At 43.8% G+C, this 14,603-nt stretch overlaps 1 protein-coding gene across 3 annotated transcripts in view; it reads right to left on the reverse strand.

Moving 5' to 3' along the window:
• Nucleotides 1-825: 825 nt before the first annotated feature.
• The window catches only part of TRAF3IP2 (TRAF3 interacting protein 2), a 28,427-nt gene continuing 14,649 nt past the window's right edge, over nt 826-14,603 (reverse strand). The window contains exons 7-11 of one of the 3 annotated variants that reach the window (XM_063389823.1): nt 13,778-13,866; nt 12,014-12,082; nt 9,626-9,742; nt 8,453-8,527; nt 826-3,435 (exon numbers count right to left, since the gene is read on the reverse strand). In XM_063389823.1, the coding sequence (XP_063245893.1) occupies nt 3,289-3,435; nt 8,453-8,527; nt 9,626-9,742; nt 12,014-12,082; nt 13,778-13,866 (497 nt within the window). In that variant the 3' untranslated portion in view covers nt 826-3,288. Of the gene's footprint in view, nt 3,436-8,452; nt 8,528-9,625; nt 9,743-12,013; nt 12,083-13,777; nt 13,867-14,603 lie in introns of those variants that run through there. The other 2 variants (XM_063389824.1, XR_010079251.1) reach the window with 2 other exon arrangements.

A 14,603-nucleotide genomic window follows, 5' to 3' on the forward strand; every position in this document is an offset into this window, starting at 1 on the left:
TGGGATAAAATTTTGCAACCCTGCTTTTGTCACACAGGTGACTTGCATAAAAATATCTTTATGTGCAATAATGTCATGAGTTTTGGCAAGCCTTCAAAGCAGACTGTCTCAAAATCCTCTATTTCTATCTAAATGCTGCACTCATCCCAGTGGTAAGTATGTAACTCTCTTGCTTTGCTAACTTTCCATGTAAGGGACAATGGATTTCCTCTCCCACACACCTCTTGCGAATGTACAGGTGCTGTGAGACAAACCCCTCATGCTGTGGCCATCCAAGTGATGCCTTTTGCCTCCTTGGGTACCTGCAGCTTGGCAGCAGCACTGCCAGCCTGCAGGATGGAGTCTTGCATACTTTCAGCTACTTCTCTGTTATTTGCACATGAAGTTAATAACTGACTCAAGAGTTCATCTACAAATACATATTGAGGGCTGCTCTTGGTAATTTTTGCCTCTCTCAGCCACAAAGCTCTTGTTTTCTGCAATTTCCTTTCTGTATTTTCCCTTAACCCTAATCCATTTTAACATTAATGCATTAGTTTTGAAACAGCTGGTGTATTCTCAGCCTCTTCTTCTCCCTTACCTGCTGATTTTTTTCTTTCCTCACCATCCTCTGTACTTCTGCTGTTTGCAAAAACCGGCTTTTCTCCTGCCTCTCCCTCTTCACAGCTCCCACCATCTGTCTCTCTACAAATACAAAGCTTTAGGGGAAATGATTCACTAGGCTGCTAGCTCATTACTCACACTCTCCCCATCATGGTTTCTGCCCTTGTAGGATGCTCTAACTAATGTAAAGATCAATGAATCCTGGGAATGGATATTCGATTAAAAAAAAAAAAAAAAAAAAAAAAAAAAAAAAAAAAAAAAAAAAGAGCCCCAGCAGTTAAATAGATTGGGCTCTTTGTATTTCCCAAACAGCAAAGCTTAGTTTTTCTTCCTCACTCTGTTAGTATTGTTTTGCAGAAAAGGATTGTTCAAACAGAAGAATTGAAATAATCACCGGACCATTTAATGCAACCTTGTGCATCACATGATGCAGGACTTACTTAATGAAATTCCCTGGCCCAAACCAAGCAAATCTGTGGTAAATCTAGAGTGCATATTTTCAGATGACAGTCAAAATGATGAAAGGAATTTACTACCCAGCCTCACTAATCATTTTGAATGCTTAACTGCACTCCCTAATATGCTGCTTTGCAAGCAGCAGAACTGACACAGCCTCATTCCCTACACGCTTCTCTCCTCCAGACTTGTGCAGGCTGTGTACCCCAGGCGGCCTCCCAGCCCCCTGCCAGGGCCAGGGTGGCCAGCTGTCCACCTCTGGGAAGGGACCAGAACCTCTCCCTCCTCAGCCTCTGGGTCTGGGACTCGCTCTTTGCTTGGGTAATTCTTTCCGTGAAACTCACAGGCACTTAGTATCTTTGAGCTCTCCCTATTAGATCTGGCAGAAATTGGCTAAGAGGCTCAGAAGCCATTTGAGACAGATTATTTCACAGTGCTAAAACACTTCAGAAACCTTAAAATAACAGAGGCAGCCATACTGGGTTGGCAGATAATGCCTTCATTTTAGGAGACTCGCATAACCTAGAGGCTGAGCTCGATGTTGTGGTGCACTCCAGATGACCTCAAATATCGACCCACATCCCACTCCTTTTGTCTTTACTTTGTTGACCATTTAAGATAGATTTCTGTCATGATTTTAGGCTGTCACCACATACTAGAAAGTTATTTTCTTAATTGAAAATTTATCACATGAAAACCAGACCTCCTTTCCCCACATGTAAGTAGGTGCCAAGAAGTACCACTGCCTAACACAGTTTTATTGTGCCTTCTCAAGAAGCTGCTGGCATGTCAGGTATTGGCCTGTTTCAGTTGTTGAGCTTCCCCTTTGAAACTGGAATTGCAAGAAGCACAGCAAATACCACAATCAAAATCATAAGAGTTGACAACACTGAATACACCCTTCTCTTGAATGGTTGCAATTATTTTTGCAAAAGTCTGCTAAAGGAAAATCTGAGTTTTAATTCTTTCCCCATGAGCACCATAAAGCACATGCTGCATCCCCTCCATGGAAAGCTAATTAAATAATTTGGATACTGTACGAGGAGTATCAACTTCTGGGCTCATTTTCTTTTCAGGCTACCAAACACATGTACTTTTTTATAAAGCTGTGTTTGGGTCATTCTATGACAAGTATTAAAGCTGAGGAAGATCTTGGTACGACTGTTCTAAAGAACAAGGGCTGCAGAATTTTAAGCCAATACGGTCCAGTGTTACCTCAGTAAGGTTAAGGCTGTTAAAATGCAAAAAATCCTCACCAGTCATGCTTATGTGGTCTGTTAAAAAATGTTCAAGTGTTAGCAGACGTGATGTTTTTGAGCCATCCTGGTGGCCAGCACCCTGTGGCTCTCCATCTTTGATTATTTTATTGTTCCATACTGCATACAGCAAGTTGTAGGAGTCAATGTTCTTTCTCTTAACAATTGCTGGCTTTCCAAATGCCAATTGTCCTTTGACATGCTCTGTTTTAAATAAGGGCTGAAGAGCAGTAGTGAAGCTAAAGGCTGCCATAAAAAATACTGCAGTGTTCCATGGCACTGACAGCACACACGTAGGCATGACTTCATCTCTTCTTTTGGGGACCATTGCTGCAACACTGGAGGTGTGAGGGACCAAGGAAGGGAAAGGGAGGAAAGGGAACTCTAGAGATTTCAGATCTAAAAGTCCTCTAATTGAAGACAAGTCTCTTTATGCATGACAGGCTAAGGAAAATCTGCCTTACCCAACCCATTTCTCCGTTATCCCCAGCAATAATAGAAGTGGACACAGTATATAAGATTGCCTTACAAAAGGCAAATATATTCAGTAGTGTATATACAAATTAATGGTTCAGTAATGCTATACAGAGCGGGAATATCTTTAAAGAAACCCTGAGCAAAAAGGAGGATGTAATTTTTATTTTACACTTATTGCAACATTATTTCTGGTATTTGTTTGCTATAATGACTAATACAAGGAATATGTTAAAACCAGATGGTAAAATAAAAGTGGGCATTCTTTCCATTTGTAGCTTATTTAAAAATCTAGAGAAGAGACTTCTGCCCCATCAGCTTTGGAAATAGATGTTTAACATGGTAGAGAACAAGCTGAGCCTGAGTAACCCAAGACAACCAATTCCTTTAGCAGAAAGAGTGTCTTCTGTCATCAAAAAGAGCCATCTGGAAGAGTGCTGGCTCCCTGCCAGGAACAACCCTTTAACAACCACTCGTCATGTGCTTTAAGTTGTAATGCTCACAGCGGCACAACCTGGAGTGTTGGTAAAGGTCCTATCGGAGGAGCAATGTATTCCTCCTCCCGCAGCAACCGCAAAAGGATGTTCTTCTTGTTCTTCGGCCAGTTATAAATGTGAGTGTTCTGCAGCCAGGTAGGCACATGTTCCTGAAAAAAACAAGGAAAATAAAAGCTAATCCCATAAATCCTTCTGAATCTCTACCAGAACCTTTCAGATTCCGTCAGACCCTGCCAAGGAAAATTTCATTTTGTCTGTTCTAGGCACTTCCTGTAACAACAAGAAATGTTAATTTGGCTTCAGAATTGTATTTGGGTTCCTAAATAAATGAACTTTGTGTGATCTCACAGCTTGCCTTGTCTCTCTTTCTCTTCTGCCATCACATTGGCTAATTTCAGCATGTTTCAAAGGAAGTCTGATGTCAATGACAGCATCGAAAAGCTTGGGATCGAAAAGGGGAGGGGAGGGGAGGGGAGGGGAGGGGAGGGGAGGGGAGGGGAGGGGAGGGGAGGGGAGAGGAGAGGAGAGGAGAGGAGAGGAGAGGAGAGGAGAGGAGAGGAGAGGAGAGGAGAGGAGAGGAGAGGAGAGGAGAGGAGAGGAGAGGAGAGGAGAGGAGAGGAGAGGAGAGGAGAGGAGAGGAGAGGAGAGGAGAGGAGAGGAGAGGAGAGGAGAGGAGAGGAGAGGAGAGGAGAGGAGAGGAGAGGAGAGGAGAGGAGAGGAGAGGAGAGGAGAGGAGAGGAGAGGAGAGGAGAGGAGAGGAGAGGAGAGGAGAGGAGAGGAGAGGAGAGGAGAGGGGAGAGGAGAGGGGAGAGGAGAGGAGAGGAGAGGAGAGGAGAGGAGAGGAGAGGAGAGGAGAGGAGAGAGGAGAGGATTTCAGTGCCCCTAGCAGGGAAAGGCTGACACCTTCATAGCTGCTAAAGGATCCATACAGCATGTTCAACATTGGGATGAGGATCAATAAAAGACTGGGACCCTACAGGAACATTCTGCCTGCTGATAGCTCTCTCCCCCTCTCCTTGCACCTTTTTTTGCCAAGTAAAATATGGTCTGACCAACAGGGCAGAAGCCTGAGACTGATGCTGAGCTTGAGGAAACTAATGCATCTCCAGATTTGCAGGGTCAAACCTCCACCAATGCCTGCATCCCGGAAAAGGTGCAGTCCTTCATAGGGTTGGCTAATATCCATTAACATAATGAAGCTGGGACCACTATGGCACTGGAGAGTGAGAGCCTGCTGATGGAGATGAGCCTGTCCAGACCTGATGTTCCCACATTCCCACAGCCTTGGGAGGTTTCCATATGGACAGCCTGGATGTCTAGTGGTGAAGGGCTATTATAATTAACAGAGGGACAGATCCTTGACCAAAACCACTTCATGGTCACCATGAGACAGAGATTTGTTTAGGAATTAGAGACACGTGAACATAGCCAAAATGAGACAGCAGGTAAGCAATATGAGGAGCCAGCACATCCAGCACTTGGTCCCTGGGCCTGTTATTTAGCAGTGTGTTCCCAAGATAGCCCCTGTTAGGAGCAGCACAGTTCCTGTCAAGCTAGTGGAGCTAGCTCCAAGAGGACAGAGCAAAAAGCTGCTGGCGTGCACATCTCTGGTGCCTCGCCAGGGGATGCCCTGGCATGGGTTGCACATCTCCTGCTGCCAGCAAGCAGCCTAGCTGCAGTCCAAACCTTTCATTCCCGTGATCATGCTTCTCAAATTTGGCTGTCTTTTCCTTGGCCTGTACAGCTGTAGGAACAAGGCTGCATTGCTTTCCCTGCTCAGGGCACAGTTTGTGTTAACTGATGCAACCACACTGTTAGAGCTACAGGATTTATGTATAGGAAGGAGGAGGTAAGTCACACAGGCACCTACAGACCCATTAGTATGAACTCACCTAGGCTTCTGAACAAGCAGCTTTGTGACTGGCAGAAGTATCTATCAAGCCTGACCTTCCTCTTTCTCCAGTGGCTGAGAAAGGACAGGCTTTGGTCAGTGGTCTCCCTAAAGTGGAGGGTTGTTCTTCCAGATGGACATCTCACTGCACAAGGGTAAGACCCCAAAGCATTCCCTTTGGTAGGAACAAAAATAAGGCTTCTTGCCTCCACTTGCTAGTCTTTTTATTTTGGCACAGGAATGGATTTTAATCTTTGTGAATTTTACTCCTTTGACAAAGCTCTTTGGAATTGGCCAAGAAACTCAAATGTTACTGGGAGAAAGAAAGATGATTGTTTGCATGCACATGCATTGTTACATGGAACTTGTTTCTTTACTAAATCTTGTTAAGAGCTACAGAAGGAAATGCAATTAAATTTGGCAGGGGTTTTACCAAATGCGCCTTTTCTCTTCCTTTGGTAAGAAACTACATTTTTTGGACAAGGGAAATACAGTAGGATACAGTCAGTCTGGACTTCAGAAATGCATTTGATAGAGGTCCACATGGGTAAATCATTTGTTAAGATGGAAATTAGTGAGAGAAATGTGTAGTAGGTAAGATATCAGCAACTGGGATAAAATGAGAAAGACACTATACATCTAGAGACAAGCTCTGTGCCTTGCTTCCAAAACTGCTCATGCAGCTTTGTTTAATACCCTCCATAATGAAGTCAGTGCAAAAAGCCCCTGCACATGAATCAGCTCTGGCAATAGTTTTAATTTGAGGGATGTGTGTAGGTAAAGGGTAGCTCTAGCTGCTATTTTTTATCCAGAGTGAGAAAGGGGCTTTTCCTTGCCACACAACAGCATCTGTCAGTGCAGGTGGGAGTAAAGGGAAAATGGTTACTGTCCTTTATATTTTTAAAATCTGGTTGTGTATCTGTGAGCTGAGAGGAAATTCTCTCTATGCCATATGGTCAGTATTTGATAACTCCGCAGTTCAAACTGGTAGGAAGAGGGCAGAGTGTATTAGTACAGAGGACAGGACTGTCCAGGGGTGTGAAGCAGAGCATGGTTTGACATCTCCTGCCTTCCCTGGTACCAGCTCTGTCCATCTCACCCCTTGGCTGCTTCCAGAGGGAGTCTCTAGCATGAGGCAATCTTGGCTGAACACTTCAGTCATCAGGTGGCCAGATGAGGAGGACACATTTCTGTGGATTGTTGTGATGCAAACCTTGAACCAGCAAGACCCATGTTTCCTTTAGTAGTGTAAGACTGGAAGCTGGAAATGCCAGTTCTACCTTAACAGTGTGTTGTGCATTCCTCGCCTCATTATTCAGTTTCCTAATGAACGCTCCTTGGATCACATAGATCTCTTCCTGTTGGAGGTCGACTAATTTTCACATACCAGCAGTGCTTTATGATGTGCTGTGTATGAAATTAACTCATCTAATAGCCCCATCCCCAGATGAAACCTCCAAATCTTCATTCCACTGCCAGCTATGCTAATACTCAAACATATAAAGGACAGTATAAAAAAGACAAAATTGAAGTAATTTGCCCGCCAACATCATCCAATTGTACACATACTTGGCAGTTTTTCAGGTACCTCACTTCCTCTGACTGCCTCCAGACTTCATTACTGCAACTTGTTCAGGCTCTGGTGCTCTCCTTCCACCCATGATGTCCTCAGTTACATTATCATTAAGTAGCTAGGTGAAGGTAGGTGAAGTACCAAAGGATTATGTGGAGAAAGACACTAAAGCTTAACAGCAGTAGGAAATGCTGATCTGCATAATTTAATGAGAAAGGCACCTCTCGAAAAACTGAAGGGTTATGTGGAACACAGAGGATGAGCAGGAAGGATGCCTGGAGCCTGATGCTTTGATAGAGGCAGCTGGATAAACCAACCCTGGAAATTCCTCACAGACCACTGTCTGAGAGAACTGCTGTTATACACTAAATAGTCTTCTGAAAAATGAAGTTGAGCCCAAATTAACATAACTTACTGTTCTGTCTCAGAGCTCCAGGGCAGCTATAGTGCCTCCTGGGACACTTATCTCTGCAACCCTTAAGGTGCCAAGTGGCTCTAGACTGTGTGGTCTGTTCACATGGTGGGCACTCAAATAGCCCCAAGGTCTGGAGCCCTTTCCCCCCATCACAGACTGACTGAAAATGCTGACTGCTTCCCTGCCTTTGGCCTGCCCAGTTCCCACCATTGCTGTCTTCCAGGTACTTGGTTAAGGTAAGCAGCAGACTGAGATCATTCAGGAAGGGATGTGAATAGCATGAAGTACCAGAGGTACTGTTCAATCCAAAGGACCTCACATATTTTACAAACCCAGGGACATATCTTCAAATTTCTGATCTTAAATTGGTGCTTAAATAAAGAACTTCATTACACTAAAATGCACAAGTGTGGTGGGACTTGCACAGCCCCATAACCATTGATAGCATTGTTTAAATTCTGACTCATGTTCCAAAATTTGGGCACACAAAGAAATATAAATAATTTTTCCATTCTTTTCTAAAATGCAGCTGTACGTAGGGGCAACATGATAGCTACCCAACAGTGCACTAAGCATTTAGTTATGCAAAGTGAACATGAATGAATACAATGCAGGAAACTGAGGAAGCTATAACTGAAGCCTTTTAATACTTTTGTCTTTGTAAAAATCCAAGAGATTCTCTCAGTGAGGTAGAATCTGTTGCATTACTTATTTCTTATTCTCAAATGAATCTCCAAACAAGTAAGGAGGGCAGATGAAATTGCAAGACCTAAAAAATCTTAGCTTGCCTTTGATGGGCCTGTCAAAATTCAAGCAACAGCCTAGTACTTTAGTATGCATTATACTCTTTATTTTTATATTCTCAACACACCCTCTTCCAGACCCTCTCTTCACATCAGTCATAAATCCTGCCCATCTCACTCATCAGTATTGCATTTGGACAAAATTATAAAAGGCTTAATATAAAAAGCATGCTTCCTGTATAGATTGCCTCTCTCTACTTAAATTCTTTCAGTGCTCAAGGCAATTTGAGTTTTAGTTGTACATTCATCATTAGAAATACATTTATACACTGATTTATATTGTAGATGAAATGTTTTTTATTTGCATGTATATAAACCCATAAACTTTGGAATACATAAACCTATAAGCTTTGGAATATTACTTGTGGGCTATTAAGAACCAAGAAATTGAGTGTTTGGTTTTTAAGATTCCATCTGCTGCACTGTGATCAAAATAATATGCACTTAATCATGCGGCAAGTAAATAAGCATGCATGTATGTTACCTTTTTGGCATTTGGAAAAAGCACAGGGATGAATCTGAAGTTCATACTTCCTTGCTGTATAAACTCAATCTGCATCTAGAATAGAACAAAATGCCAGTTTTATTGTAATGGCATGACAATTTTTCTCTGCATGCATCTGAACCCTATGTATAAAAACATTCCTTGCTTAATTAAACTGCTCTTCTGTTAAATGATTTGATCTGTTGCTGGTGGACTCGGTGTTGTTTGGTTTGGCCACTTAATCTAATTCTTCATGGCTACAGAAAGGATACAGGAAAGATCTGTCAACATTTCTTGAACATTTAGTTTCATGGTGTGAAATAATTGTGGGTTTAGCTGCAGCTGCAATCCCATGAAATCCATCTCGAACTGGTGAAGCCTGACTAACACCCCTGTTTGGCCTACAAACGGGTGAAAGATTTCAGCCAGAGGCCAGGTCTGTGTCTGAGCTAGGGCCCAGCCTGCTCCCCATGCCCTGGACACAGGCAGCCCAGGGGTGGTACGGACAGCAGAGCACTGCTGAGAGCTCATCTCCTGGTGACAGCTTCTGAGAAACCTGACTGCAGATTCAGACTGGGGATCAGATGGGTTACAGGGCGAGAAAGGCAGCTAACTGCAAACAGAGGGAGAAAGGGTCAGCTTCATGGCTCTATGGGCTCTTCTGGGCTAAATGTCCATCCTGGGACAGGCTGTGGACATGGATGTCTGTTCCTCTGGAACCGTGCACTCCCCAGGAGCCCCATTGCATCTGTGGCCTTTGCTTTGCAATTCCATCCTCCAGTCAGCTTTACTGCTGCCTAAGAAAAGACCTCAGTTCCACGATGGCTGAAGCAAGAGGGGCTGGTTTAGAGTGAGGAAGGTCAGGCACTGTTAGATAAGATTGTGCTCAGGGCTATACAAGAGCTCAAGAAGGTGAAGGAGGGGAAAAACATTGAATAAAGAATATGAAGAAATAAGATGAGCATATTTAATAGGATTTTTCTTCCTTGAACCTCTTAGCAGATGTTAATGAGCACACGGAGCTGATGAGAGGTAGGATTAATGAATTCCAAAGAGGAGTGTTTAACTATGGGGATTAGGGAAAACAAAGCAAAGAACCTGCCGTTTGGAGACAGATTTGTCTTTTGAGAAGAGACAGTCTTTATAAAACAGCAAAAGCATGTCCTTGCTTACCATCCTGTGGATGTATTTAGTATGTAAGCCGTGTTCATCCCTGTCCAGCTGGGATTCGGCCCCTTCCACATCCTGTTTGTATTTTGGACTGATTGCTATGATTATCATCACCGTCTTCTGTTAGGGAGAAAAGCACTTTTATGAAATTGAGAAGCACAGCGTGTTTGGTAGAGGCAGATCGGAAATCTGCCAGTTTATGTTTTAAGTGATCTTTGTGTTCCTGGCAAACATGAGAGGATCTCATTCATTCTGGCAGGAAATACAGAAGAACTCATACACTCGTTCTCCTCGTTATTTCTCAACATCTCAATATAGAAAATCTAAATGTCAAGAGATGTATTAGCAGCTACCAGTTGACACTTGGAATCCCTGTCATAAAAAGCTACTTTTTATCAGTATAGAGTGTCTATGTGCATACACAGAAAACTTTTGTCTTCAAATTCAGACCCAAATGTTTTCCAACAGCTTATGCAGAAGTGCATCTATTTAGTCATCTATGGCTTTTAAAACATAAAGCTACATAAGACAGTGGCCTGTGGAAGCTACTTCTTGGGCTCTCAGTGGCAGAAATGACATCTTTTCTTACTGCTCTTAGTGTGCACAGAGGGGGGCTGCTGTGGATGGCCTGGGCAGGTTTAGGGGTACCTTGCATCTCTGCTACAATGGGCTGAAGGGAATGCTCCTCCACCTTGCTAGGAGAGCCTGAATCTTGCCTCTGACCTGTTTAATCCCAGCCCCACACTGAGCTCAGGTTTCCAGAGAGGGGCCATCCTTTATATCTGGGAAACATCTCTCCTCCGTAATGGCAGGCCAGTTGAAATGCAGCAGATGAAAGCTTCCTACTTGTGTTTACCTGGGGCCTGCCTTTCATCCCCAGCACATCAGGCTGTGTAAGGCTTCCAAATCTGTGGATCACAGTCAGCCTGGCACTTAATTAACTCTTTCCTTCTGTGCTGTATCAAGAGAATCTGCCTCACCACAGGGTCAAATATGGTAAGGAGCCATTATCCTTTACACTGACTCAACATACTCCAGAATTACTTTTGCTTGTGTTTGACGTGTATAAGCATTTACAGATGTTGAGGGTTTGCAAGAGACATGCGCAGTTGGACACTTCCCTCTGCTTGTGTCCAAGCAGTCCATTCCTCCACACACATGTAAGGGTTTTGAAGTTAGAAACTGCCTCTACAGTCAGTGAGGGAAACCAAACTTTTCTGGGGTGCGCAGTCCAAGAAAGATCCTCAGGTGGAGGCAGGAGATTGTTCTTTGCATGTACTGGTTTCTCCTAGTGACTGTGCACAAGCCCCAGAGGAGGTCTGCTAGTTTGTATTTTAAGTGATAACGATGTTTTTGGCAAAAGCAAAGTCACCCTGTCTTCTGGTTTCATTACCTACATTACACACAGTGAGTCCAAGCCATATTTTTCCTGATGCAAGCCCAGCAGGCATGACTGCATTTCCACGGCAGAGGTCTCGGGCTGGCTGTGCATGCAGTTGTATCATGCCTGCATGGACACCTGCAGGAAACCTGTGTAGGGCTGGCTCAGATGGTTGAGCTTCCTTGCTCAGGTGGAAGAGAGTCCACCAGTTCTGTCATGCTGTTCCTGAACCATGGAGATCTGGCCAGAGTGAGTCAGAGACCCAATGGCCACTCAGCAGGGTGAGATTCCAAGGAAGCCAGTCCATGATGGCTCCTGTCCAGGGACAGAATCACCAGTTTGCACCCAGCTGTGCTGGTATAGTCTCCAAACACCTGACTTGATCCTAGAGGAGATGTGCACTCACTGCTCAGGGGAACTTCAGAGGAAGTGAAGGGGACAGCACTGGCAGCAACATAAATCTCTGTTTTACTGCTTACATAGATGTAGTGATGAGAGCAAATCTATGTATCAGTGAAGAGAATACTAATTTCCAGTTTAAATGTAGGATGTTTTATCCAGAAGAACCCTTCAGCGTTTTAGATATCAGTGTAAAGCTACAGGTGAGAAAGATTAACATTTGCCATGACTATGCAGCCTGGGATGAAATACAGATATCATTATATCATTGTAACTAAGCACAGCTAAACCCCACTATTTAAAAAGTGGATGGAGGAACAACTTTTCCAATGGTAGCTTCAGGCTGGATGTAACAGGTGGCATTAGAATTTGGCAAAAATGCCAGGATTAGCACTTCATTTCTTAAAAAGCGAGCTCTGGGGCCATCAGATACAGATGTGAGTGAGGTTTGCCTACACTCTCTCTGCAATGCCTCTGCCATTTCTACAGGGGTAGTGAAGACACCAGTAGGGTCTTGCATTTTCATTCTGTCCCTGCTGTGTGTTAGAATAATTCAAGCATTTTCCTCAGGTCACCTCTGCTATAAACAAGGTTAAATTGCCCTTACATACATCACCTAGGTAGCGCTCCATCCACTTAATGATGTCAATACCTCGTACCGTGTCCTCAAAGATATCAATCTGAAAGAGAATGAAAGTCCGTGGTGAGCATCCCTTCACCTTTCCTCCCCATTTTACAGCACTGATAGAGCACCTACTCCTTTCTTTGTTTATGACAAGCATGCCCAATTCCCTTAGGAAAGCAACGTGTGCACGCACTTCTCCCGTCCCGTGCAGTGCGGAGTCAAGCTGGACAGGCAGCAGGCAGGCAGAGAGGGGCTGCTCCTGCACGCACTCAGCTGGCCTTTGACTGCCTGCCTGCCAGCCCCCAACTCCCAGGCACTTTTTACTGGACAGAACAAGGTGCTGCCCACCTTCTCCATCTGATAGCTGCAAATGCCTGCTATTTTCTGACTGCAAGGGTATTTTGAGTGTGAAGCTTTAGCTTCATATTGAACTAAATATTCAGGGGGTGTGGTGGGAAGTCAGCCAGGTCACTGATAACTGGGTGCAGTCACTCAGACTTCAGAGACAGCATGGCAGTGGAGGGCTTCATAGGATTGAATATGACCAACACTGCTTGCTTCTCTGCACGCCCAGTAAACCCAGAAACCAGCAATCAGTGACTTGACTAATGGCGTAAGTATTAACTTCTCCAAGTCTGAGAGAAGAGTCCTGATTTCCTCTCAAGTCTTTTTCCCTTTCTGAATGCAGAGAGCCCACTTGTCTCCCTGCTTTAGGGCCATTTTGCTGCATTTATTATTCTGCAACAGGCTCCAAGAGTTGCCTGTCCAGCAAAGGTGCTATTAATGAGCCTTCTACTCTGTAAAGCTATGGTGCCCAAAAGCTTTCTTTTGCATTGGTCATAGTACAGAACTACTGGAGAGAAGTATAATTGCAGTCTCTGTAAAAAAATCTTTGATTCATGAAAATAAATAAGCATGTGCAAAGCTCCCCACCGAGTCTCATTCAGTTTAATAATGGCCACTTGCTTAAATGCTTTCCTGAATTGAAGCCAAAGAGTGAAGGTTGAGGGGTCAGATAGCATATGCTCTTGAATTAAGAAAATATGAATCAAGATTTTGATGAACACTGAATCCTAGAGCCTCTGTGGGCCTCTAAGATGAAGCAAACTCATGAGAAATTCAGTAAAAATGAGAGTGGCTTATGGGATTAGACAGTACGACGCAGACCTTTTCAGGCCAGTGATTTTTAGTATCCCTCTTAAAAGCATAACAAAGCAAAATCACTTTTAAAAGGATAACAAAGCAAACGAAACCATGAGATGGGCTGTTTCATTAAGCTGTGTGAATTTTAGAATCTACTTTTAGATCATTTTTAGCAGAAAGTTACTCACATCTGAAGAATCAACGGTGTAATAGCATCGGAGGAAAAAAAGATAGGATGGGATGAACATAAAATTGACCTTCTGCAATACTGATGTTACAGATCAAATATGAGACAATATTAATGGAATAGCTCACAAACCCTCATACTATTGCTCATCTGGTGTCACTAACTGAAATTTTCCAGGGTCATTATTAAAGCATATTTCAATGCATAACATTCAGTTAGAAGAAAAATAAACAGAAAGTCAAATAATTTAAGTTACAGCTTGCAAGACCAAGGCTAGTTCATTCTATTTGTATCTTCTTTAGCCTACAAAATGTGACGATAACCAGAAGAACATTTAAATGGACAGTGTATTGCCTCTGCTTTTTTTAAAAAAAGCCTCTTCCCTGGTTGAAAGTAATTTTTTCTGGAAGGAATACTTACGGCAGTTTGAAATCCGTTTACAGACAGGAAGTTCACAAATTTCATAACCTCCACTGCTGTATCCACCGAGTAGGTTATAAAGACCTTGCCTGGGGGAGAGAGTCTGTATGAATACATAACACATTTAAATACACCATTTAAGGTGACGGTGAGACTGTCACAGCCCTCCTTTTCCACCACGCTGCAGGTTCTGCCCACTTAGGTCTCTTTGGATTATTTACGAAATGGATGTGGGATGCTGCAGTGGCTCAGTGTTGAAACCAACTCCCTGTACAAAACCCTGCTCTAGATTTGAGCTCCTCCTGCCTTCCTGGCAAGGTGCTAAGGATAAATCCCTCTGCTGTTCCTCCTGCCCTGTGGCCAGAGCTGCTTTTTCCCAGTGCTTGGGCATACCTGAGCCTGGGCTCTCACCCACAACTCATGTTACCTGCACTGGCTGCAGCCAGCAAAGCTTTCCCCAGACCCACTGATATGACACAGAGCTGGAGGGGCCCTTGTGCACGTCATACTGCCTCTTCTTGGAGCAACATTAACCCCCTGTGCAAGCAGCATGCATGGCTGGTGACAGCCACGTCCTTGCCCTTGTGGGAGGGGTTTTCATGGATTTGCATCAGGGTAAATCAGCTGGCTGATCCAATCCAGCTGTGCATGTACCATAGATGACCCTGTTTTATCCAGTAATTCCTCCATCTAGGACACACTAACTGATAAAGCAGGGTCTATCCAAGAGTGGTATCAGGTATCTCTCCTACAGGCCAGAAAGATGCGACTCCCTGGATTTGAAAGGTGATACACAGAATGAAGAATAAAGAAAAATCAAAACCTC

Source organism: Prinia subflava, chromosome 2 (genome assembly GCF_021018805.1).
Source record: "Prinia subflava isolate CZ2003 ecotype Zambia chromosome 2, Cam_Psub_1.2, whole genome shotgun sequence".
NCBI classification, from domain to species: Eukaryota; Metazoa; Chordata; class Aves; order Passeriformes; family Cisticolidae; genus Prinia; species Prinia subflava.